This window comes from Budorcas taxicolor, chromosome 24, assembly GCF_023091745.1.
Source record: "Budorcas taxicolor isolate Tak-1 chromosome 24, Takin1.1, whole genome shotgun sequence".
In the NCBI taxonomy this organism is placed as follows: domain Eukaryota; kingdom Metazoa; phylum Chordata; class Mammalia; order Artiodactyla; family Bovidae; genus Budorcas; species Budorcas taxicolor.
In genome coordinates this window covers 30,320,700-30,344,957 of record NC_068933.1, presented here as the reverse complement: position 1 = coordinate 30,344,957, position 24,258 = coordinate 30,320,700, and the positions used below count along the sequence as shown (strand labels likewise).

The 24,258-nt window shown below is 40.9% G+C and overlaps 1 protein-coding gene across 1 annotated transcript in view; it reads right to left on the bottom strand.

Annotated features, from left to right (window-relative positions):
* Window positions 1-24,258, bottom strand: part of UNC5D (unc-5 netrin receptor D) — a 622,629-nt gene that overhangs the window by 250,637 nt on the left and 347,734 nt on the right. Inside the window, exon 2 of the mRNA XM_052661338.1 lies at window positions 21,012-21,230. Within this exon, the coding sequence (XP_052517298.1) occupies window positions 21,012-21,230 (219 nt within the window). The remainder of the gene's footprint in view (window positions 1-21,011; window positions 21,231-24,258) is intronic.

Genomic DNA, 24,258 nt, shown 5'->3' with positions numbered 1-24,258 from the left:
GGTCACTGTAGCCATGCAGCGTAGAATCAGGAGGGGACAGACGTTATGCATGGTGAAGAGTCCAGGAAACGAAGGAAAAGCCAGAAACTCCAGACAGCACAAGGGATGCAGACAAGCTGAAATAAGTTGATCTTGAATGCTTGAGAACCCAGGAAGCAAGGTTCTTGGTGCAATGGAATGAGGAGGCAAATAAAAAGAGAAGCTTTTATAGGAAAAGGGGTGAAGACTACATTTAGGAAAAGGGATAAACTAAGACCTTGACCTTGTCATTTTTTTCATTACTGTATCTTTGTATTCTCCATCTAATAGTCAAAACGTTTGCCTGGTGCATCTTATTGGGGAGTGTGAATTTCTTCCAAACCTCTATTCAAGGACTATCAGCCTTTCTTTTTGGGGGAGAGGACAGCCTCCTTGCATGAAGTGCTTAGGGGAAAAGGACACCTTCTTCACTAGCATCAGGTAAACCATTATGAGCAGGAGAGCAGCCTTTAGAGTCAGCATGCTCTCCGCAGCCAGAGGCATGTGGAAAGCCTGTGCTCTGCCCTGGTGTAGGCTGCATGGGAGGAAAAAAAAAAAGCTTACTGCATCCCACCTAAGTGCCCAGCATCACTATAAGCCTTTCATCTGTTCACTGTTTATGTTTCTGCAGTGCACTGACAGAGCTGAGGCTGCTGCAGCCTCACGTTGCAGACCAGAGAACAGACCTAAGAGTCATTTGTCTGCAATCACAGTCTGTAAATGGAAGATCCAGGATTTGACCCAAACCGGGACTCTGCACAGGCCCCTCACTCAAATTCGGCTCAGATCAGTTCAGTTCAGTCGCTCAGTCATGTCAGAGTCTTTGCGACCCCATGAATCGCAGCACGCCAGGCCTCCCTGTCCATCACCATTTCCCGGAGTTCACTCAGACTCATGTCCATCGAGTCCGTGATGCCATCCAGCCATCTCATCCTCTGTTGTCCCCTTCTCCTCCTGCCCCCAATCTCTCCCAGCATCAGAGTCTTTTCCAATGAGTCAACTCTTCACATGAGGTGGCCAAAGTACTGGAGCTTCAGCTTTAGCATCATTCCTTCCAAAGAAATCCCAGGGCTGATCTCCTTCAGAATGGACTAGTTGGATCTCCTTGCAGTCCAAGGGACTCTGAAGAGTCTTCTCCAACACCACAGTTCAAACGCATCAATTCTTCGGTGCACAGCCTCCTTCACAGTCCAACTCTCACATCCATACATGACCACAGGAAAAACCATAGCCTTGATTAGATGGACTTTAGTCGGTAAAGGAATGTCTCTGCTTTTGAATATACTATCTAGGTTGGTCATAACTTTTCTTCCAAGAGTAAGCGTCTTTTAATTTCATGGCTGCAGTCACCATCTGCAGTGATTTTGGAGCCCCCCAAAATAAAGTCTGACACTGTTTCTACTGTTTCCCCATCTATTTCCCATGAAGTGATGGGACCAGATGCCATGATCTTCGTTTTCTGAATGCTGAGCTTTAAGCCAACTTTTTCGCTCTCTTCTTTCACTTTCATCAAGAGGCTTTTTAGCTCCTCCTCACTTTCACCATAAGGGTGGTGTCATCTGCATATCTGAGGTTATTGATATTTCTCCTGGCAATCTTGAGTCCAGCTTGTGTTTCCTCCAGCCCAGCATTTCTCAAGATGTACTCTGAATAGAAGTTAAATAAGCCGGGTGACAATATACAGCCTTGACGTACTCCTTTTCCTATTTGGAACCAGTCTGTTGTTCCATGTCCAGTTCTAAGTGTTGCTTCCTGACCTGCATACAGATTTCTCAAGAGGCAAGTTAGGTGGTCTGGTATTCCCATCTCTTCCAGAATTTTCCACAGTTTATTGTGATCCACACACAATAAATTCAGCTCAGTCCTCGTATTTCAGGTACTTACACTTAATTATGGAAATAAGACTGATGCATGGTATATTTAAAGAAACTTTGGGTGCATAACTAGGCTTTTTCCTTTATGCTCAAAAGGAATTCAGGGGACAGAACCCTGACAACAGTTAGTCTAAAGGAGCCAGAGACCCTTGGTGGAGGAGGTGGAATTTGATTATTCCCTGGGTGCTGGTAGGATTTAAAGAACAAGAATGGAGGTGAACTAGTCAGTCTGGGGAAACTCTGCCTTCCACTCAACCAATGACATGCGATTTATAGTGCGTGATGAGAGTGCTTTAGGGTCCCACCAATCAGCATGTACACAATTTGAGTGAGACTTTTTGAGGTTCTGGGAGGTACCATACATAGAAAATCATCTTGAGGACAGTTGATCATTCACATTTTGTTTGCACAGGGCACAGAAGCACACCTTTTACCTTATCAGAGATTTAAGTCCAGAAAGCCATCTCCTACATCGAACAGGAAAGAAGCCTTAGAGGGATTTCGATTGTTACTGCTGCCACTGCTTTTCTTTAATTTGCACTTAAATAAAAGAAGTGGGAATGAACAGACCAGGGCAAGGAGAAGGCAGAGCTAGCAGGTGAAGAGACTGAGAGAGCAAGTAAGATTACAGAAGAGTCTGTGAGGGCAGAAAGCATACTGGAGTCTGCCGTTTGTACTGGGGATTTGAAAGTTAGGCTGAATAAACAAAAATAATGAACAAGGCTGCAGAGAAGAGGACTTGTTTTATATTTCCTGGTTGTGATTTGAGGCAAATGATCGAGGTTCTACTTTGAGCTGTGCAATGGAAGAGTTTAGTTCAGTCCAGTCACTCAGTCGTGTCCGACTCTTTGCGACCCCATGAATCACAGCACGCCAGGCCTCCCTGTCCATCACCAACTGATAAGCTTTCTACAATATATCTATGAATAAGAGACTTGCCTTTGTAAGTTTTTCTAGACTATACCAAGAAAAAAGTTACTGAAACTGATAGCGAAGTTTTTCTTAAGCAAAAGGAACATCCATGAAAATATTTAGAAATTAGCTTGATTTTACTTTGTTTTCTAATAACTAACATTGCATACATTGAAAGATGATTTAAGTAATTTATTACTTGTAGGTGGATCCCTTTCATAAAATGGATGCCAAGAGTCTAGTTCTCAAAATTAGCTTCTCACTTTCCTTCTCTGTTTGCTCTAAATGTGCAAAGTGCCCCTTTAGTTGGTTTTCCCTTTCCTGAACTCTAAAGAAATATACAAACTACATTCTCAATGAGATAATTTGTATTTAGTATTATAAAGTTATATATAAAATTACGCGGTTTCTAGTGATAAAGAATCTAAATCTTTAGCATCTCTTCAGAACAACTCTGAAGACTTGAGTTCAGTATGTTTCTAAAGAAAATGAAATGATGTATTAAACATGCTACTGTACTCCAACAACACTTTCAGTTCAGTTCAGTCGTGTCCGACCCTTTTTGATGCCATGAATCGCAGCATGCCCGGCCTCTCTGTCCATCACCAGCTCCCGGAGTTCACTCAAACTCATGTCCATCGAGTCCGTGATGCCATCCAGCCATCTCATCCTCTGTTGTCCCCTTCATCTCCTGCCCCCAATCCCTCCCAGCATCAGAGCCTTCCAATGAGTCAACTCTTCACATGAGGTGGCCAAAGTGCTGGAGCTTCAGCTTTAGCATCATTCCTTCCAAAGAACACCCAGGACTGACCTCCTTTAGAATGTATGGGTTGGATCTCCTTGCAGTCCAAGGGACTCTCAAGAGTCTTCTCCAACACCACAGTTCAAAAGCATCAATTCTTCAGCGCTCAGCTTTCTTCACAGTCCAACTCTCACATCCATACATGACCACTGGAAAAATCATAGCCTTGACTAGATGGACCTTTGTTGGCAAAGTAATGTCTCCGCTTTTAATATGCTATCTAGGTTGGTCATAACTTTCCTTCTAAGGAGTAAGTGTCTTTTAATTTCATGGCTGCAGTCACCATCTGCAGTGATTTTGGAGCCCCAAAAATAAAGTCTGACACTGTTTCCCCATCTATTTCCCATGAAGTGATGGCATGATCTTTGTTTTCTGAATGTTGAGCTTCTAGCCAACTTTTTCACTCTCCTCTTTCATTTTCATCAAGAGGCTTTTTAGTTCATCTTCACTTTCTGCCATAAGGGTGGTGTCATCTGCATATCTGAGGTTATTGATATTTCTCCCAGCAATCTTGATTCCAACTTGTGCTTCTTCCAGTCCAGCGTTTCTCATGATGTACTCTGCATATAAGCTAAATAAGCAGGGTGACAATATATAGCCTTGACGTACTCCTTTTCCTATTTAGAACCAGTCTGTTGTTCCATGTCCAGTTCTAACTGTTGCTTCCTGACCTACATACAAGTTTTTCAAGAGGCAGGTCAGGTGGCCTGGTATTCCCATCTCTTTCACAATTTTCCACAGTTTATTGTGATCCACACAGTCAAAGGCTTTGGCACAGTCAAGAAAGCAGAAATAGATGTTTTTCTGGAACTCTCTTGCTTTTTCCATGATCCAGCAGATGTTGGCAATTTGATCTCTGGTTCCTTTGCCTTTTCTAAAACCAGCTTGAACATCTGGAAGTTTACGGTTCACGTATTGCTAAAGCCGTGCTTGGAGAATTTTGAGGATTACTTTGCTAGCATGTGAGATGAGTGTAATTGTGTGGTAGTTTGAGCATTCTTTTGCATTGCCTTTCTTTGGAATTGGAATGAAAACTGACCTTTTCCAGTCCTGTGGCCACTGCTGAGTTTTCCAAATTTGCTGGCATATTGAGTGCAGCACTTTCACAGCATCATCTTTCAGAATTTGAAATAGCTCCACTGGGATGCCATCACCTCAACTAGCTTTGTTCGTTGTGATGCTTTCTAAGGCCCACTTGACTTCACATTCCAGGATGTCTGACTCTAGGTGAGTGATCACACCATCATGATTATCTTGGTCGTGAAGATCTTTTTTGTACAGTTCTGTGTATTCTTGCCACCTCTTCTTAATATCTTCTGCTTCTGTTAGGTCCAGACCATTTCTGTCCTTTATCGAGACCGTCTTTGCATGAAATGTTCCCTTGGTATCTCTAATTTTCTTGAGGACATCTCTAGTCTTTCCCATTCTGTTGTTTTCCTCTGTTTCTTTGCATTGATCGCTGAGGAAGGCTTTCTTATCTCTCCTTGCTATTCTTTGGAACTCTGCATTCAGATGAGTATATCTTTCCTTTTCTCCTTTGCTTTTTGCTTCTCTTCTTTTCATAGCTATTTGTATGGTCTCCCCAGACAGCCATATTGCTTTTTTGGCATTTCTTTTCCATGGGGATGGTCTTGATCCCTGTCTCCTGTATAATGTCATGAACCTCCATCCATAGTTCATGAGGCACTCTATCAGATCTAGTCCCTTAAATCTATTTCTCACTTCCACTGTATAATCACAAGGGATTTGATTTAGGTCATACCTGAATAGACTAGTGGTTTTCCCCACTTTCTTCAATTTAAGTCTGAATTTGGCAATAAGGAGCTCATGATCTGAGCCACAGTCAGCTCCCGGTCTTGTTTTCGCTGGCTGTATAGAGCTTCTGCATCTTCGGCTGCAAAGAATATAATCAATATGATTTCGGTGTTGACCATCTGGTGATGTCCATGTGTAGAGTCTTCTCTTGTGTTGTTGGAAGAGGGTGTTTGCTCTGACCAGTGTGTTCTCTTGGCAAAACTCTATTAGCCTTTGCCCTGCTTCATTCCATACTCCAAGGCCAAATTTGCCTGTTACTCCAGGTGTTTCTTGACTTCCTACTTTTGCATTCCAGTCCCCTATAATGAAAAGACATCTTTTTTGGGTGTTAGTTCTAAAAGGTCTTGTAGGTCTTCATAGAACCGTTCAACTTCAGCTTCTTCAGTGTTACTGGTTGGGGCATAGACTTGGATTACCGTGATACTGAATGGTTTGCCTTGGAAATGAACAGAGATCATTCTGTCGTTAAATCCGTGTATCCAGGTGTGAGGTGGGGTAATTGATATGCCTGACTTTCCCTGTCATCAAATGAGGAGACTTAGAGAGAAGACATTTGGCAATCAGCTCTCACTGAAGAAGCATTCAATAAGTCAAAAATCTGTTCATGCTAAAAAGGAATTTATATACCCAGGTCTCCCACATTTTAGTCAGATTCTTTACCAACTGAGACACAAGGGAAGCCCCAGAATACTGGAGTGGGTACCTTATCCCTTCTCCAGTGGATCTTTCCGACCCAGGAATTGAACTGGAGTCTTCTGCACTGCAGGCAGATTCTTTTTTAAAAATTAATTAATTTATGTATTTTACTTTACAATATTTTATTGGTTTTGCCACACATTGACATGAACCTGCCACGGGTGTACATATGTTCCCCATGCTGAACCCCCTCCCACCTCCCTGCCCATCTAATCCCTCTGGGTCATCCCAGTGCACCAGCCCCAAGCATCCTGTATCATGCATCAAACCTGGACTGGTGATTTGTTTCACATATGATATTATACATGTTTCAATGCCATTCTTCCGTATCATCCCACCGTCGCCCTCTCCCACAGAGTCCAAAAGACTGTTCTACACATCTGTGTCTCTTTTGCTGTCTTACATACAGGGTTATTCTTACCTTCTAAATTCCATATATATGGGGGTTCAGGATGGGGAACACATGTATACCTGTGGCGAATTCATGTTGATGTATGGCAAAACCAATACAATATTGTAAAGAAATTAACCTCCAATTAAAATAAATAAATTTATATTAAAAAAAGATTTTCAGTAAAAAATAAATTCCATATATATGCATTAGTATACTGTATCGGTGTTTTTCTTTCTGGCTTACTTCACTCTGTATAATCGGCTCCAGTCATCCACCTCATTAGAACTGATTCAAATGTATTCTTTTTAATGGCTGAGTAATATTCCATTGTGTATATATACTACAGCTTTCTTATCCATTCATCTGCCGATGAACATCTAGGTTGCTTCCATGTCCTGGCTATTATAAACAGTGCTGCAGTGAACACTGGGGTACACGTGTCTCTTTCAATTCTGGTTTCCTCGGTGTGTATGCCCAGCAGTGGGATTGCTGGGTCATAAGGCAGTTCTCTTTCCAGTTTTTTAAGGACTCTCCACACTGTTCTCCTCTGGACTAGTTTGCATTCCCACCAACAGTGTAAGAGGGTTCCCTTTTCTCCACACCCTCTCCAGCATTTATTGCTTGTAGACTTTTGGATAGCAGCCATTCTGACTGGCATGAAATTGTACCTCATTGTGGTTTTGATTTGCATTTCTCTGATAATGAGTGATGTTGAGCATCTTTTCATGTGTTTGTTAGCCATCTGTATGTCTTCTTTGGAGAAATGTCTGGATTTTTTACCAACTGAGCTACCAGGGAAGGCACACACACACACACATATATATACATATATATATGGAGAGAGAGAGAGAGAGAAATACACACATACACAAATTATATATCATCATTGTGTGGTGTGCTTAGTCATGTCTGACTCTTTGCAACACCACAGACTTTAGCCTGCCAGGCTTCTCTGTCCATGGGATTTCCCAGGCAAGAATACTGGAATGAGTTACCATTCCCTTCTCCAGGGGATCTTCACAACCCACTGATGAACCTGTGTCTCTTGTGTCTCCTGGATTGGCAGGCAGATTCTTTACCACTGTGTCACCTGCGAAGCCCAAAGTATATACACATATATATATTTCTGTGTGTATTATATACACACTTATTTTTAGTTTCTCTATCTTTTAAGAATATCTAAACCCATCAGCTTCCTCTAGGTTGCAAATGAAGATAAACACCATCTCAAAATGGTTCAAGGTCATGTTTATAAAGCAGACAATTTCCTATCCAAACCTTAAAACATGCTATGAGTTAACCTAGGCATTGTGGTGCTTAAAGGGTACCTGGGGCCTGTTTTAATGAGACAGAGGAAGACACTCGAGACACGGAGTAAGTTTACACTCACAGATGCCTAGAAACAGGAGGCACATCACCCAGGGCTACATGGGGAAGCACCAGGGTCTGTCAGGAGGCAGAGGGGTTGGCAGACAGGGTTAAGAGACTTTATTGCAGTTTCCTTGGGAAGAACTGGAGAGGCAAGGTAAAAAGATTTAGAGTTGGTGAGTTTGCTTCCTGTTAGTGGACTCTGGGAGAGAATGGCTGTTGCTACTTGTCTGGTACCTGGTCCCAGGTTAGGGCAGGAGAATAAGAGTTTAATAAAAGGAATATTGGGGGTAAAGCTCTGTATCTGTTGGTTTGCTTATGAAGGACGTGCTTACAGGTGAGTCGTTTGTATCTCTAGGAATGAGCTATCCCTTGGTAAGACATTCCCTTGAAGGTCAGCGAGACCCTGAGATGTCAGAGAATCAAATACTAAACCTTGAAAAACACAGTTACTACACATGGACAGCTATACATTTGCTTTGGAAAGCAGACAGTCGGCCACAGACCCCCACAGTGAAGGTCATAATTGATCTCACCCCATACATGTCAGGAAGGCTTGCAACCTCTCATTCAGACTAACCACAGCTGAAAGGGGAATGCTGAAGTCATGATTTCAGCATTACAGTGCCTTGGTTTCAAGTCCTTCAAAGAGGCTCCCCCGTGGGTTTGGAGAAGTGGAATGACTATCAACCAACCATTTCCAAACACAGTATGCTTTGGAAGGTAGCATCGGGTGTCAGGCTTCTTTAAAAGCTATAAGTAACTTTGCAATCTACACACCACCCCCTCCCCCCCCAAAAATAGTATAGCATCTCTCTGGCTTAGGCTTTTTTCTTTTTTCCTAACATGAGGCCTTTAGCCTTGTGAAAGCATCCCCTGTAGGAAAACTAAAAATAAAACCACCATATGAGTCAGCAATCCTACTGGCACAAATGGGGAAATACCCTGAGGAACCTAGAATTCAAAAGGACACATGTACCCCCAGCGTTCACTGCAGGACTGTTTATAACGGTTAGGACGTGGGAACAATCTAAATGTCTGATGACAGATGAATGGATAAAGATGTGGTGCATACATACAGTGGAATATTACTCAGCCAGTATAAGGAATGAAAGAGAGTTATTTGTGCAGACATGGATGGACCTAGAGTCCGTCCTATGGAGTGAAGTAAGTCAGAAAGAGAAAAACAAATAACTGTATATGAATGCAAATATATGAAACCTAGAAAAAATGGTACCAATGAACGCAATTCAAAGCAGGAATAGAGACAAAGATATAAAGAATGGCCATGTGAACACAGCGGGTGAGGCGAGGGCGGTCTGAATCAAGAGAGTAGCACCTTCACATTTACACGTGGGATCTCTACGAGGACCTTTGAAGGGCAGGAGGCCCGAGAGAGAGGGGATACATGTCTACTTAGGGCTGACTCACTTATCATACAGCAGAAACTAACAACACTGTAAAACAACTGTATTCAAATTAAAAAAGAAGGCCACAAGTGAATTGGGTAACCTCCCCTCTCCCACAAAGTATAGTGTGCTCTCCATACCAGGCCTTTTTCTTCTAACATGAAATATTTAGCCTTGTCAACTATACCCTCCAGGAAAACCCTTGGGAAATTGCAGTTTGTCTCCATTATACTCTTCTCCACCATAACAAAAAAATTTCATAAAAATAAAAAATTAAATAGTGTATATTCTCATGAAGTGAAGTGAAGTGAAGTGGCTCAGTTGTGTCTGACTCTGCGACCCCATGGACTATAGCCTATCAGGCTCCTCCATCTATGGGATTTTCCAGGCAAGAATACTGGAGTGGGTTGCCACTGCCTTCTCCATGAGATCTTCCCAACCCAGGTACTGAACCCAGGTCTCCTGCATTATAGGCAGACACTTTACCGTCTGAACCACCAGGGAGAGTATATTCACTCTCATAAACCTTCACTATTGTTTTTTGAGTGGTATAGTGTGTGTGTGTGTGTGTGTGTGTATGCATTAATAAAGTGCTTCCCAGGTGGTGTGGGCTTCCCTGGCGGCTCAGATGGTAAAGAATCTGCCTCTGATGAGGGAGACCTGGGTTTGATTTCTGGCTTGGGAAGATCGCCTGGAGGAGACAGCGGCAACCCATTCCAGTATTCTTGCCTGGAGAATCCCCATGGACAGAGGAGCCTGGCAGCCCTCAGAGGAGCCTGACAGTCCATGGGGCTGCAGAGAGCCGGACAGGACTGAGCAACTAGGCACAGCACACACAGGTGGCGCAAAGGTAAAGAATCCATCTGCTGATGCAGGAGACATAAAAGAGATGAGGGTTTGATCCCCGGGTCCAGAAGATCCCCTGGAGGAGGAAATGGCAACCCACTGCAGTATTCTTGTCTGGGAAATCCCATGGACAGAGGAGCTTAGCGGTACACAGTCCATAGGGTCACAAAGAGTCAGACACGACTGAGCACAGTGTGTACATGCACTAATAAATGTATACGCATACATGTATAAATGTGTGAATTTACATATATACATGAGAAATCACATCTGAGAAACATTCATTTAAAGCAGCTCTATTTCAGGACTCCTTTACCCACCCCCCCAGCCCCCCGCACTGAAGTTCCTCCAATGCTGTTGTAGAATCAGCATCTACTTCTCCATCTCAAGAGGTGGCAGCTAACTTGTTCAGAGGAAGTGCTACAGGGGAACAAAAATCCCAGGCAAATGGAAGCTGGCATGTCATAAATAAGACGAGGATGGTACCTGATAACTTGTGCAACTCTAATAGGCACGGAAAAGTCCAACCCTTTAAATTATTGTGCAAATTATAACCATCAGCCTTTGTTATGGAGGAGAGTCTTACAGAAGATAAAAATATGACTATGGAACTGAAATGCTAATAAGCTTTCTACGCTGCGGATGGTTTAGTTGTAGAGAGACGAATGTTGGCAGCGGATGAGTAATTGCTCCGCATGTACTAAACACAACAGAGCCGCACAGAACTTCATCATTTGTCACCTTTATTTGTTTAAATGAGAAAAATGCTGACAGCAGTTATTGCTATAATCCCCTTATTTATCAGATAGGAAACACTAGTTACTCTTAGCAGGTCTAATCCTGTTGGGAGAATAAAAGTTAGGGAATTTTCAAACTAACTGAAGTATATGCTTCACTGTTCAGAGAAGAGAGATATAGAGGAAATGAGGGAACAGAGAGAAAAAGGCTGAAAATTATCGGGTTGACCAAAAAGCCCATTTGAGTTTTTCCCTAAGATGATACAGAGTATTAACAAAAGGGCTCTAGCTTAAGTCCTAACTTGTTCTTTACAAAAGGGTTCTAGAGTAGTACTTAACGTTCAGCACCATGCCAGCTGCAGCCAGTACCTAACAGCTGTCCCCTTGCCTTTCATCTTCTGATTATCATCAGACTTCCAGGAAGGCCATCAATACCATCCTGCCATGGTTTTTGCTGCAAACCAGTTCTCAGATGCACCTGGGTATGGGTGCATGGGGAGGGTTTCACACGGTTCTCTGAGGCTAAACACATCACCACAACTGGATGTTCAGTCTTTGAAAGTTCTCTGTAGCAGGATACTCAGATAACTAAATAACTAGATTCAAGGGAAAAAAGGAGAATCCCTCTTCCTCCTGTAATATTTTCAAACCACACAAAAGTAGTTAAGAGGCTAGTGGCTGGATTGTGGTGAACTGTTTCCACCCTAATCTCTGTGCCCATTTCCCTGGACTGTTCTAGCCCAGTGCCATGTCTATTCCAGGCCTGGCTTTCTACACTGAGCAGTTTCATGATTGGGAATTAACCCAGAGAATGATTCTACTGAGTTAGCTTGCACAGATAAAGCTCCAAAGAACTATTCTAATACAGCTTGACGAGTAGCTTGGGATCTTACTCAATTTGGGACAAGAGAAAAAAAATCAAACTCCCCACGAGAAGCAACCACCTCTTATTCAAGAACTTCCTTTAACAGACCAGCATCTCCTTCGATCCCTCAGTCCCTCTGATGCGTGTACTTGGCTCTGAAACAGCCCCATCTCATTCCACTGTCTACTAAGAAGATGGAAAACAGCCCATTCCGTTTGAAGAAGTGAATCCACCATGCATAAGAGGGGCCATTTTCCATTTGTCTCTTACTAGTAGTAGAGGAGAGTGAAGAAGCTGGCTTGAAACTCAACATTAGAAAAAATAAGATTATGGAATCTAGTACCTAGTACCACCACTTCATGGCAAATGGGGAAAAAAGTGGAAGCAGCGGCAGATTTTATTTTGTTCGGCTCCAAAATCACGGGGGACAGTGACTGCAACCATAAAATTAAAAGATGTTTGCTCCTTTGAAGGAAAGCTGTGACAAACCTAGACAGCAAAGATTAATTAAAAGTTAAAAACAGAGCTATCATTCTGCCGACGAAAGTAGCAGAAGCTATGATTTTTCCAGTAATCATGTACAGATGTGAGAGCTGGACCATAAAGAAAGCTGAGCACCAAAGAATGCTTTCAAATTGTGGTGTTGGAGAAGACTCTTGAGAGTCCCAAGGAGGTCAGACTAGTCAATTCTAAAGGAAATCAACCCTGAATATTCATTGGAAGGATTGATGCTGAAATTCCAATACTTTGACCGCCTGATTCAAAGAGCCAACTCTTTGGAAAACACCTTGATCCCTGAAAGATTGAGGGCAGGAGGAGAAGCGGGCGATAGAGAAAGAAATGGTTAGATGCCATTGCCAACTCAACAGACACGAATTTGAGCACACTCCAGGAGATAGTGAAGGAGCGGGAAGGAGGATATGCTGTAATCCATGGGGTTCCACAGAACTGGACATGATTGGTGACGGAACAACAACAAGAAGCCAAGGTTTAGAGCCTAGAAAGTAGACTCAAACAGTGAGTTTCCCCAAATTTTGAAGAACATATTATCATTCTTGACTAATCATTGTATCATGTGTATGTCTCCTTACTTTTATTAATGTCATCATATCCATCATCCTAAAACTATGCTATTACTAGTCCTATTATTTAGCTGCAGGTCCCATATCATAAGAAACAGATCAAAGACACAGTTGACAACATACATTATTTTTAAAACATTGTACTGAGGCCTCAGATGTGCTTGCCACTTTGCCAGGCGCTGAAGATACTGTGACAAAGCAAATGATGAAGATTCCTGTCCTCAAGGAGCTTGCGGATAAAGCAGGAGACACTTCACCCTGCCCCAACACTGGAGTGTGACGAATTCTACAACAGGAGAAGCACAGGTTGCCAAAGATCACACAAGATGGGCTTCTAACCTCTCGATAGCATCACCAAAAGCTTCTAGGGTGGGCGCCATTCTACCTACAACCTGAAGGCCCAGGGCAAGGCTCTAGTAAAGACACATGAATCTGACCCATATTTGAAGATTTAAAACTTTGAGATGCAAAGTTGCCTTTAGATGGAACTGTGCTTCCATTTCTTAAGGGAGCTTACACGTCTTTAGGCCAACATGCTGTACTGAAAGTAGCAAATTAAATGGAGCTAATTGAAAGGTAGATCCATATTTCATTTTACTGGCAGATGCTTAATTAGGGCTAAATGTCTTTTGCCACTTTATCCTAGCAACAAGATTAAAATGTATTTTGATAAAAAAAAAAAAAAACCATCCTCCTTTGAAAGTGCACTATGCCTAATGAACACTTTTTAGTTTCCCCTGGATAATAACCACTCCACATATCCCTCAGAAGTATGGCAAGTTCAGTCTTAAGTACAGAAACTAAGAATACACCCAAGCTCTCCAGTTTCATCCTCACCGGAGATTAGAATTAATCATCACAGAGGTGTCTGGCAGAGGAAAGTAAATTAACTCGATAGCGTGGTCTGACAACAGACAGAAGGGAAATTTAAGAAGCAGGAGTAGGGAAGGGAGCATTATTTAGAGGACAGGACCCCTGAATGACTTACTCAGACCTCACTCACAGCTTGTGGGTAACCCACCCATGATTTTCAACCCTGTTGCCCCAGTCAATGGCTTTTCATTCCTGCAGACACTACAACAACTTCCTGGTAGTAAATTATCCTGAGATCATCCCACCAATTCTATCTCCCTCGGTGATAGCAGGGGCTCTGCGAATCACCAAGACAAAATGTAAATCAACGCAGTGAATCCTAGGCAAATAAGATGTCATCCCACGAAAGACAACTCTTTACCTATTCATAATACAGACGCTGGGAAAGATTGAGGACAGGAGAAGGCGGCGGCAGGGGATGAGATGGTTGGATGGCATCACTGACTCAATGGGCTTGAGTTTGAGCAAGCTCTGGGAGATGGTTAAGGACAGGGAAGCCTCACGTGCTGCAATTCACGGGGTCACAAAGAGTCAGACACGACTTAGTGAATGAACAACACCAACACCACACTAGCACTTTTTGGAACTCTACAAGTTCATAATTTTCCATTTATTTTTAGAAGCATAGAAACCACTACTGCTGCCTATTTATACGTCGGTAACACTGTAAAACACAATGAAATGTTTTATAGCTGAAAAGATAAAATAACACACTGATTTAGCAGTTTTATATTTATCATTTTGAAGGCTAGCCTCGATTGGGAATTTGCTAAATACCAGACCCCGAGCTAAGTATGGCACACACATTAGGTTCTACCACCCCAACTCTAGTTCCCAGAGCAGATAACAATTATAACTGCCATTTTATACAAGGCAAAGCTGAAGTGAAACGATACTAAGCAACATACATACCTTAAGAAAGTCTATAAATGGATAAACAGATCTCAAAAATGGTAGGTGTCACATTGCACAAATATTAACACTCTTAACCACAGGACTGTCCTCAGTTTTTAAAATATCTTTATCATTCCCACTGCACATAAAGAAAGGAGAAGGCAATGGCACCCCACTCCAGTACTCGTGCCTGGAAAATCCCATGGACGGAGGAGCCTGGTGGGCTGCAGTCCATGGGGTCACGAAGAGTCGGACATGACTGAGCGACTTCACTTTCACTTTCATGCATTGGAGAAGGAAATGGCAACCCACTCCAGTGTTCTTGCCTGGAGAATCCCAGGGACGGGGGAGCCTGGTGGGCTGCCACCCATGGGGTCACACAGAGTCAGACACGACTGAAGCGACTTAGCAGCAGCAGCACATAAAGAAACACACTTCTAAATGCTGTATGAACGGAAAAGGCTACAAACGTCCAAAGACACTGATTAGGAATTTAGGGTTTAGAACAAATATCAGGCCGATATCATGATTTGCCGTTAAATTATATAAGATGGTTAGCTGCCTTCTGTCTCTGCTATGAATGAAATGATATTAAACAGCTTTTTTTCTTTTTTGGTAGGACAGGTTTAAATTAGACACACAAGACATGCATGTGCTGTCACAAATTTTGGGAAGGAATTCATAATATTTTCCTGAACACCTTTTTAGAATAGGTCAGTCCTCTCTGAGAAGCAGAGTAATGAACAACATAAAACCTGGGTGGGGTGGAAGAATGTTTCTATAAACGTGAGTTTTAAACCAACAAACTGGCAATGGAACAGTTGAGAGATGGATTTTTCTGTGTTTTGTGGTCTCAAATATATGCTTCCCAAATGTATCCTGGTGATTTGTGAACACTGAAGGTAACTTCAAATTAATGGTTTTCTGGAAGATACTATATCCAAATCCCCATCACCAGCATAGCAAAGTTCTTAGATATAAATTTTAAAGATTTAATACATTTTTATTTCTATTCTTCTCCCTTTTCTCAACACAATCCATTAACCTCTTCTCCCCAGAGAGTGACTCCAGTTCTTTCAGAAGGAAGTTTCACAGTGAAATCCCTGAAATGATATTCTTTAAGAAGAAAAATATTAGTTTACTGGAGTTGAGACTTTTCCCATAATGCATTGAAATACACATTATTTCACTCATTAGAGTTCGATATCTCCAAGGCAGAATAACAGCCAGGGAGGCTTGTTAAGGGAACTCCGTTTTTATTGAACAATAAAGAAGTAGCTAAGCTTATTGATAACTCAAGCTTCCCACAGGCTACATTGTTCTGATTGCCAAGGATGAGTTTTCCTGGTTATTATTTTTCTCTCTGTATGTGTGTGTGCACATGTACTTGCTTATTATAGTAAAACTCCTAATTTCTGGGTTATCGGAACAATCCACCCTTTTCTCAGGGGCATGATGCCTGAATTGGGATTGCCTCTCAACTCCAGATGTTAGCTGAAGAAAAATAAAGGAAGAAGACTTCCCATATTTCCAAATGAAATGAGGCAGAACAAATGAAAGGGGATTGCTTGGCTTGTGCAGAGAACTAAAAGTGTACATTACTAAGAGGTATAGCCATGTCTGGGCAAACACAGTAACTCATGTCAAATAAATTGTGCTTTCTGCAGGAAAGAACTCTTGCTCTGGGTTTTCCAAGCTAAATTGCATGAAAACACACAATCCTTTTTCTTCTTATTTGAACTGTTAGATGACGGGGCCAAATTACCAGAAAAGATCAAAGGCAGTTTGCAGCCTTTAACGACTGAAAGGACTTATTGCTTCCAATTTGCAAACACAAAAGATTCTGTGTGGACTCCCAACACTCCCAGGTCCTGTGCACTTCCCATTAGTTCGGTGAAGAAAGAAAACCTGTAAGTAAAAAGGATATCAAAGTTCTCTGGGATTTAAAAATGGAGACCGTGTTGGCCAAAGATATTGAAGCAGATACTTTTCAACTTCTTAACAGCATGGATAATTCTCTGCTGCTGCTGCTAAGTCGCGTCAGTCTACCCCTGGTCAAATGTGGTCCCACTGCTCTTGGTCTCCTAGAGGCATTCACTCCCCCTGGACTGGCAGGAACTATTTTTCAGACCCCATCAAAAGCCATTAAGGCTGTAAGGTAGCCAATTCCCATTCTCCAGCTCCACAATGCAGAAACCCAGGGGAGGAGTAATGCATCTGTTTTTCAATACCTGAGGCCATTTTGTTTCCAACCTTAATTGCACTTATGCATTAGTTTGGGGTCTAATATTTCTACTCATCTTGCTCCAGTGTCCACTTTTCCACTATGCATACAGAGCTTAGGAAACATAATTGCAGTGTGCAGTAGACAGCGATTTTCATTAAGCACACAGAAGAAAAAAACAGTTTTAGGGAGAGACATTTCTATTGATTCAATCAAAATAACTTGGAAGAAAAGGTAGTGCTTATTAAATTCTTTTCAAAAGGTAGTTGTTAAAATTATTCTTTCTCAACAGCTTGTTTTTTAAAATCAGTTTATAATCTCTTCAGATTTTGTCATTTATGATTTTTTTGTTCTTCCCAGTTCCTTTGAAATTTGTGACTTTTATTGGTCTTTTTTAATTATTTTTTTTTTAAAGGAAGCAAAGGCGGAGACTTTTACATGGAGGCAGAGAATGTAATCAACGCCGCTGTCTTCAAGACATGGAGTTGCCTAGCAATGAGAAAGGAATTAAAAGGAGGAAGCAATAACAAAACTGCATGTTGTGAAATTACAAGAGGGTAGAGTGTTAAATGGGCCTGCAATATTTATCAAGAGATTTTTAAATGAGAATGGATATAGGATTTTCTAGCAGTAGTATAAAATAATAGCTGACCATTTTTCAATGTTCTTCCTATCTTTTATTTGGAGCAGTTTACCCAAAGGTTTTCTGATATTTTCAGTTCAGTACTGGTAAAATCTAGGACAGAAATGTCTGAGGAAAAAACACACAACCCTATGGAGCCACTAGTATCTGAGTTCCTCTCCAGTTGGACTAGCTGAGCTTAAGAGACATATACCTTTCATGTTTCACATTGTTCTGTAGGCTTTTGTCCTGTGGTCAGTGTTGTTCCCCTTGTTGCTCTCTCCCCAAATATCAAGAGTTTTCTTGGAAGTCTTCATGCAAAGGTAAATGAGATTGCTACTGTTTGTGACTCAGACTCTCTTAACACCAGATTTATTCACCTAGGTCTCTCCATGATCCCAATCTTTGGAACACAGAAGCAAAAACTTTTCCAATACGAAGATTCAATTTATTCTCTTCATTGTTTTTGATTGTTGCCAAACCCTTCTTTAAAGAAGGAAACTATACCTGGAATCCTGGAAATGTCTCTATACCTTTAATTATTACAAACTTCTATCAGTGCTGGAAACACAACATAGAATAAGGGATTCGCCCTTGGAGAGATGGCTGAGATGGTAAGGAACGGACAAACTCCAGTGGAATAGCGATCAGGATTATACTTGGGAAATTAAACATTAAACAGATTGATGGTAGAAAATGCTGAGACAGGTGATGAAACCCATCCTGATGTCAGTAAGGAAATTTGTCAATATTTTGATTGGGAAGGAGACCATAGGAATCTGTACAGTCCTTTATAGTATCAAGGAAATATATCCATAGTGAAGATCAGGAGATCTGGGTTCTAGCAATAGCTATGCCATGAACTACTTGCATTTCTTGGAACCTTTTATTTTAATAAACAAAACAGAGCTGTTATGTTTACCACTGAGATCCCTTCCCATTCTCACATTTAGAAACTAGAATTCTAAGCATGCTTTTGGTCTGAAGAATAGTGTATCTAAAACAAGCACTTCTGTTTTCTTCCTCATTCTAATTCCAAAGTGGAATGATTAGGGAATTGTGATTCTCTACCTTTGGATGCATTTATGCTACAAACCCAAATTAGCTCAGAACTGCATAATCGTTAGCACTGTTGATGTATATGTTCAGTTCTTTGCCTCCTTCATTGTTCCTAGGCAGAGACAGAGTAACATCTGAAGATCTTTATGGAATGACTCCCCCTCTGCTTTGGAACACAGCATACCCTGCTTACTTCTTTGTTGGGTGCGATGTCCCTCTTCGGACTCCTCAGGAGGTGTGTCTGCGTCTCTAGCTCCATTTTCTGGTCATATTGCCCATTCTCTCTTGACAACCCCTCCATCTCCATGGCTTCACTCTTTACGATGACGACCTTAGTTCCAGATCTATCTCTCTTCATTATCCCATAAGTATTTCAAGTGTAGTTTGTTCAATGATCTCAGACTCTTCTCCTTGCTAATGTGATTACTAATATTAATTGCCTAACCCTTTTCCTTCTGTTAAGAGATTCGTTTTTATTTCTCCATTCGTTCACTCATTCAGCTATTAAGTCTGATTTGTGCCATTGCTTTTCACATTAGCTATCTAGTTCTTATTTCTGTGGCCATTCCTCAAGAAGCAGACCTTAGTTTCTCAGCTGAATTACTCAAGTCTCTTAACTTCTCCATTCCTGCTTCTCCTTACCACCCCGAAGGTTTGTTCCAGATTCATCTTCTGAAGTATAGTTTCAAAGCCATTGCATTCCCTTGTCAATATAATCAATTCCTACCATTAACAAAATATCCATAAAATTGAGTAAAGGACTTCTTGCTGATATTTGAGGTCTTTCATGCCACTGACTGAGCTGTTTTCCAGCTATCAACTGCTATCTCCTGTATCAATTTTATATTTCAACCAAACCAAGCTAAGTAGAACACACACTCAGCTTTCTTTCATTTGCTAATGTTGACCAATGAGACCCCTCTCTCTTCCATAGAGTGTAGCATCAATTATGCTTAACAGAACCACATATTCAATGCTCCTTTCAAATACTGTTGCTTCCACACCTTTCCTAAGAGTCCCAGTTGCTGCTGCTGCTAAGTCGCTTCAGTCGTGTCCAGTTCTGTGCAACCCCATAGACGGCAGCCCACTAGGCTCCTCTGTCCCTGGGATTCTCCAGGCAAGAACCCTGGAGTGGGTTGCCATTTCCTTCTCCAATGCATGAAAGTGAAAAGTGAAAGTGAAGTCGCTCAGTTGTGCTCGACTCTTAGCGACCCCATGGACTGGAGCCTACCAGGCTCCTCTGTCCATGGGATTTTCCAGGCAAGAGTACTAGAGTGGGGTGCCACTGCCTTCTCCGGAGAGTCCCAGTTAGACATGATTTCTTAAAATCCTCCCTAGCACCATCTACCTCTCTTTAGACATTTATCATAACTTCATTTGCACTTATACTGGTCATAAACCTATTAGTAGGTATGAAGGTTTAGATCAGAGTTTGCTTCCTTCCCTTCCTGGAATACTCTGAAAGACTTAGCCTAACGTACTAAACAGGACTGGTATATAGTTAATAAATTAAGCTGACACAACTTCCTAATTATTCATGACTTTATTTATTTAAAATCTGACATCTAGTAAGTTTAGAACTAATAAAAATCAATAATATATAGTAACATCAAATTGGGTTTAGGATAAGGCTAAATTTTCTGTTAGTCTGAGAAGCCAAAGTTCAAAAGCATATACTGTTTCTATTATCTGCTAAAATATAAAAGTAATACATTTTGAAAGTTTTGAGTCAAATGATCTTATTTAGATATCCAGCACAAGCCCACAGTTTACTTAATCTCTTTGAGCCTCCGTTCCCTTATTTATAAGAAGGCAATGACAGCATTATTTATCCCAGAGGGCTGTTGAGGAGACAGTAGGATAATGTGCATCAGAAGCTTAGATAAGGTCTGGTTAAATAGTAAGTGCTCAATAAATATTAGCTAATATGATCACTATTCTCATCATCACTCCTCACCAGACAAATCAGCCAGCTAATAAAGATGGTTCTGAAATTCTTTTATACAGGAGATGCTATTCAAATCTGGTCTTCTAATGTGAACTTCTTTATCATTACACAGTAATCAAAAGAACTCAGATGACTCAGAAACCATCAGCTGTAGAGAATGAAGCATACAAGAATAATATCCAAGAAGAAAGATTAGAGAAACTGAATTTAGGCTGCTTAAAAGGGTGCTTCTTGAAAGATTTATGTCATGAAAAAAAAATATTCAGAATTCAGAAAATGAAAACAGTGACTGCCTGATTTTATTTCCAGGGAGAATATTAACTTTTATACAAAATTAGGTCTTAATGTGATATAGAGCAGGAAAATAAAAAATGCTCGTCTACCATACTGGAGTAGACTAGCAGGAAAGCTGTGGAGTCATTTCAAGACATGCCTCCCTCTTATATTCCTGGGATACTGTTAATATGACTTCACTCAAATAAGGTGTCTGATTTAACACAGGTATCCCCAGTCAGATTGACATAAAAATCTGAGAGGCTACTATAGATTCTTCCGATTGCTTCCCATTCTTACCTGAACTCTCATCCAGACTCTCCTCAGAGACATGCTCATTCTGATGGACCCACTCGCCATTGCATTTGAAGAATATCTGCATGGCTGGCCTTGCTTTGCACCTCAGTGCAATGGGGTTGCTCTTGATGATATAAGCATCGTCTGGCTCCTCTATGAAATGAGGCAGCGTTCCAGGAGCTGATGGGATGGAATCAGGGAGGACTTCACCATTGTCGGTTCCTGTGAAATGGAAGAAGGTGTTAGAACAGTCTACACTGGCAGCACCTACATCAGGGCAAAAAACGCCACTGGCTCTAAGAATCTCTACTGGAAAACTCTGCATCCTAATCAGCAGGCCTGCAAGGCCTATGCAGATGAATTAGTGTCTGGAGATTGAATTAGCATGATAGGGTACCTTTAGCCGAACACACATCCAGGGTTATCAGACAAGTGAAGGTAATGAATAGGAGACCTCCTCTAACTACAGCTTTTCATCTTTATATTTTTGTTGAGTGAACTGAGAGAGATACCTGTGGCTGAATCTTGAGATTCAGCCTGTTGAGTGGTTACCTCAGAGTATTCAATGAGGGTCCCCAGGGGCCTCAAAATGCTGAAATAATGGAGGGAAAAGATCTGGTTCTCCCACACATGAGTATGAATAATGGTGATGTTGGTGGAGAATGGTCAGTCATAAGATATGTCCAAAGGATTGGCAACTGTCCACTTTCTTTACCTATGAACCTTGGAGACTGGTGTTCAAACTCAGATATAGTTTCTTTTCCAAACTTACCAAACCTTCTAAAGGGCATGTGCATCTCTTCTGCTTGTCTTAGACCATCAGTCCCTGCCCCAACATTTCTGCCCAAAGTTGACTTCATTTTGAAGGCTAGGAACCAAAACAAATCACTAACAAGCTATAGTTTAAGACCGATAGTTACATTTGCTCAAAGTGAAGAAATAAATATGTCTCCCCAAGTATAGGGACGTGATGACTGGAGAGAAATAATATGAAAAGGAAAAAACAGGAGCCAAGACTTCGCTCCATTGCCATTTTAATCTATTTAGCAAGGACTTGAGCCCCAGGAAACTAGCACACAGTCAAGGGAAGAAAGATATAAGTATGAGCAATGTGGAGCATAACCAAGAACCCTATTTTGTGCCTTCTCATGGCATTCTGGAAAAAGAACAAAGTAAGCAAATACCAAGTATTGGTATTGATCTTCAATACCAAGATCAACGCTGCCCCAGAGAGGGTTTCTCTCATTCAAAGCAAACCAGTCTTTACGACCAGGTGGAAAAAGTGACCCAATGAAACCAGCAGAAGAAAATCCAGGTCATCAGGGGAGAGTCTGGAGGCCAGGAGGTATCTGTGTCCTAACCTGGCTTTTTGGGTGCCATCATTGTAATTCTTAACAAACACAGATATTTGTGTACACTGAAGTCAGTATGCTAAATGACTAAGCACTGTCAAGGGGAAACAAAACTCACAACATTAGGTTGAATGTCCTTTCAAAGAGCCTGTAGGGGGTATCATCAAAGACAAAAGGACATAGGAGGAAGGACTACCTATAATTTTTTGTTTGTGTAAAGAAAAAAGAAACAAAAGACAGTGAGTTATGGGAAAGACTGTTTACCAACAGGAATACATAAGTACCACACCACTGAAATAAATTAAACACAACAGCTTGATTCTCCAAACTATTTTTTTCATTAAATGAATCAAATCAAGGGGGGGGGGGTCACATATTAAAGAGCTTGAGATTTATAAGTTTTCAAATACATTTGTAATAGAAAAGTTAACTCATATTAATAGAAAAGTTAACTCACAAGATGAAAAATCCATCATTAAAGCCAATATCACAGATAATGAGAGCAAACAGTTTAAGCCATACAAGTTTGATAAACTCCTTCAAAAAATAAAATATGTATCTATCAAATGAAAAAGAAAGGTTTCAGGAGAGAATCTGAGAAGTGTTTTGTTTTTTTTGTAATGTTTTAAATTATATTTACAATGGGCTTCACAAAATATGTCACATATTAATTCATTTTGTTACTGACTGCTCAAGGCAATTTCCATCTTCAATAAATACCAAGTCTCCTCAGGCTTTTGTAAATCCATGCATTAGAGGAAATGACAAAGGTATTAAAAGATTTTATATGGGCATCAAACAGTTCACACTCTCATCAGGGGTTTTGAGTTTTGTCCAAAGTAATTCACTGTTACAGAAAAGGGTCACCCAATGAACAAAGACAAAGCCCCAAATGGGTAGCCCGAGTGAACACAGGTGTGCATTAAATGCTGTTGTTTAGTTAGTATCAATAACAATGCATAAATGTGAGAAGAAAACTACTGAAATGGGGTAAGTGGTCACAGAAAACAGTTTCTAAGGAAACAGACAATATTAAACCAGCCTAAGTAAAATGACTGGAATATAAGATAAATCGAACTTTAACCAGCTGAGCCCCAAAACACAGAGATCTGAAAGCAATTAGGAGAGCTTCCTGCTACTTTAATAAAGCGCCTTTTGATAAAATAGTTCAGCCTTCAGAGAGCAGAACAGTGGAACGGGAAAATCTGCTTCGAGTGTCCTGGCTGTTCTGAGGACATCCATTAAGAATCAATCAGTCTTAATTATAAAATAGAAATAGACTCTCAGACAGAGGTAACAAAGTTATGGTTCCCAAAGGGGATATGGCAGGGTATAAACTAGGAGTTTAGGACTAACGGATATACACTACTGTATAAAAAATAGGCCAACAGTAAGGACCTACAGAACAGCACAGGGAAATATGTTCAATACCTTTAAACAGCTAACCTGGAATGGCAAAGAATCTTGGTACAGGGCAGTAATATGTATGTGTACACACACACAGACACACACATATGTATAACTGAATCACCCTGCTGTACACTTGAAACTAACACAACATTAACTAAACTTCACTATTTGAAAAAAAAAAAGGAAAAGAAATTAAAAGAATCAATCAATCTCAATGTTCAGAGGAGGAAAAAAAAAGGCTGAATGTAACATTCTATTTTAACCATTATTGAAGCCACATAAATATGTATATTTAGGGAAAAGGCCAGGTTCCAGGAAAAGAAAAAAAAAGCAACAACAACGAAAGTCAATTTATGTCGGTAAGAGTGGAAAGGTGAGAGGTTATAGGTATACATTTGTATACATATTACCATTTCTTTGCATCCTTCTGATAAAGAAATGAAGAAAGTGAAAACAGAAGAGTGCTAGTGGTTTAAAAAAAAAATCTG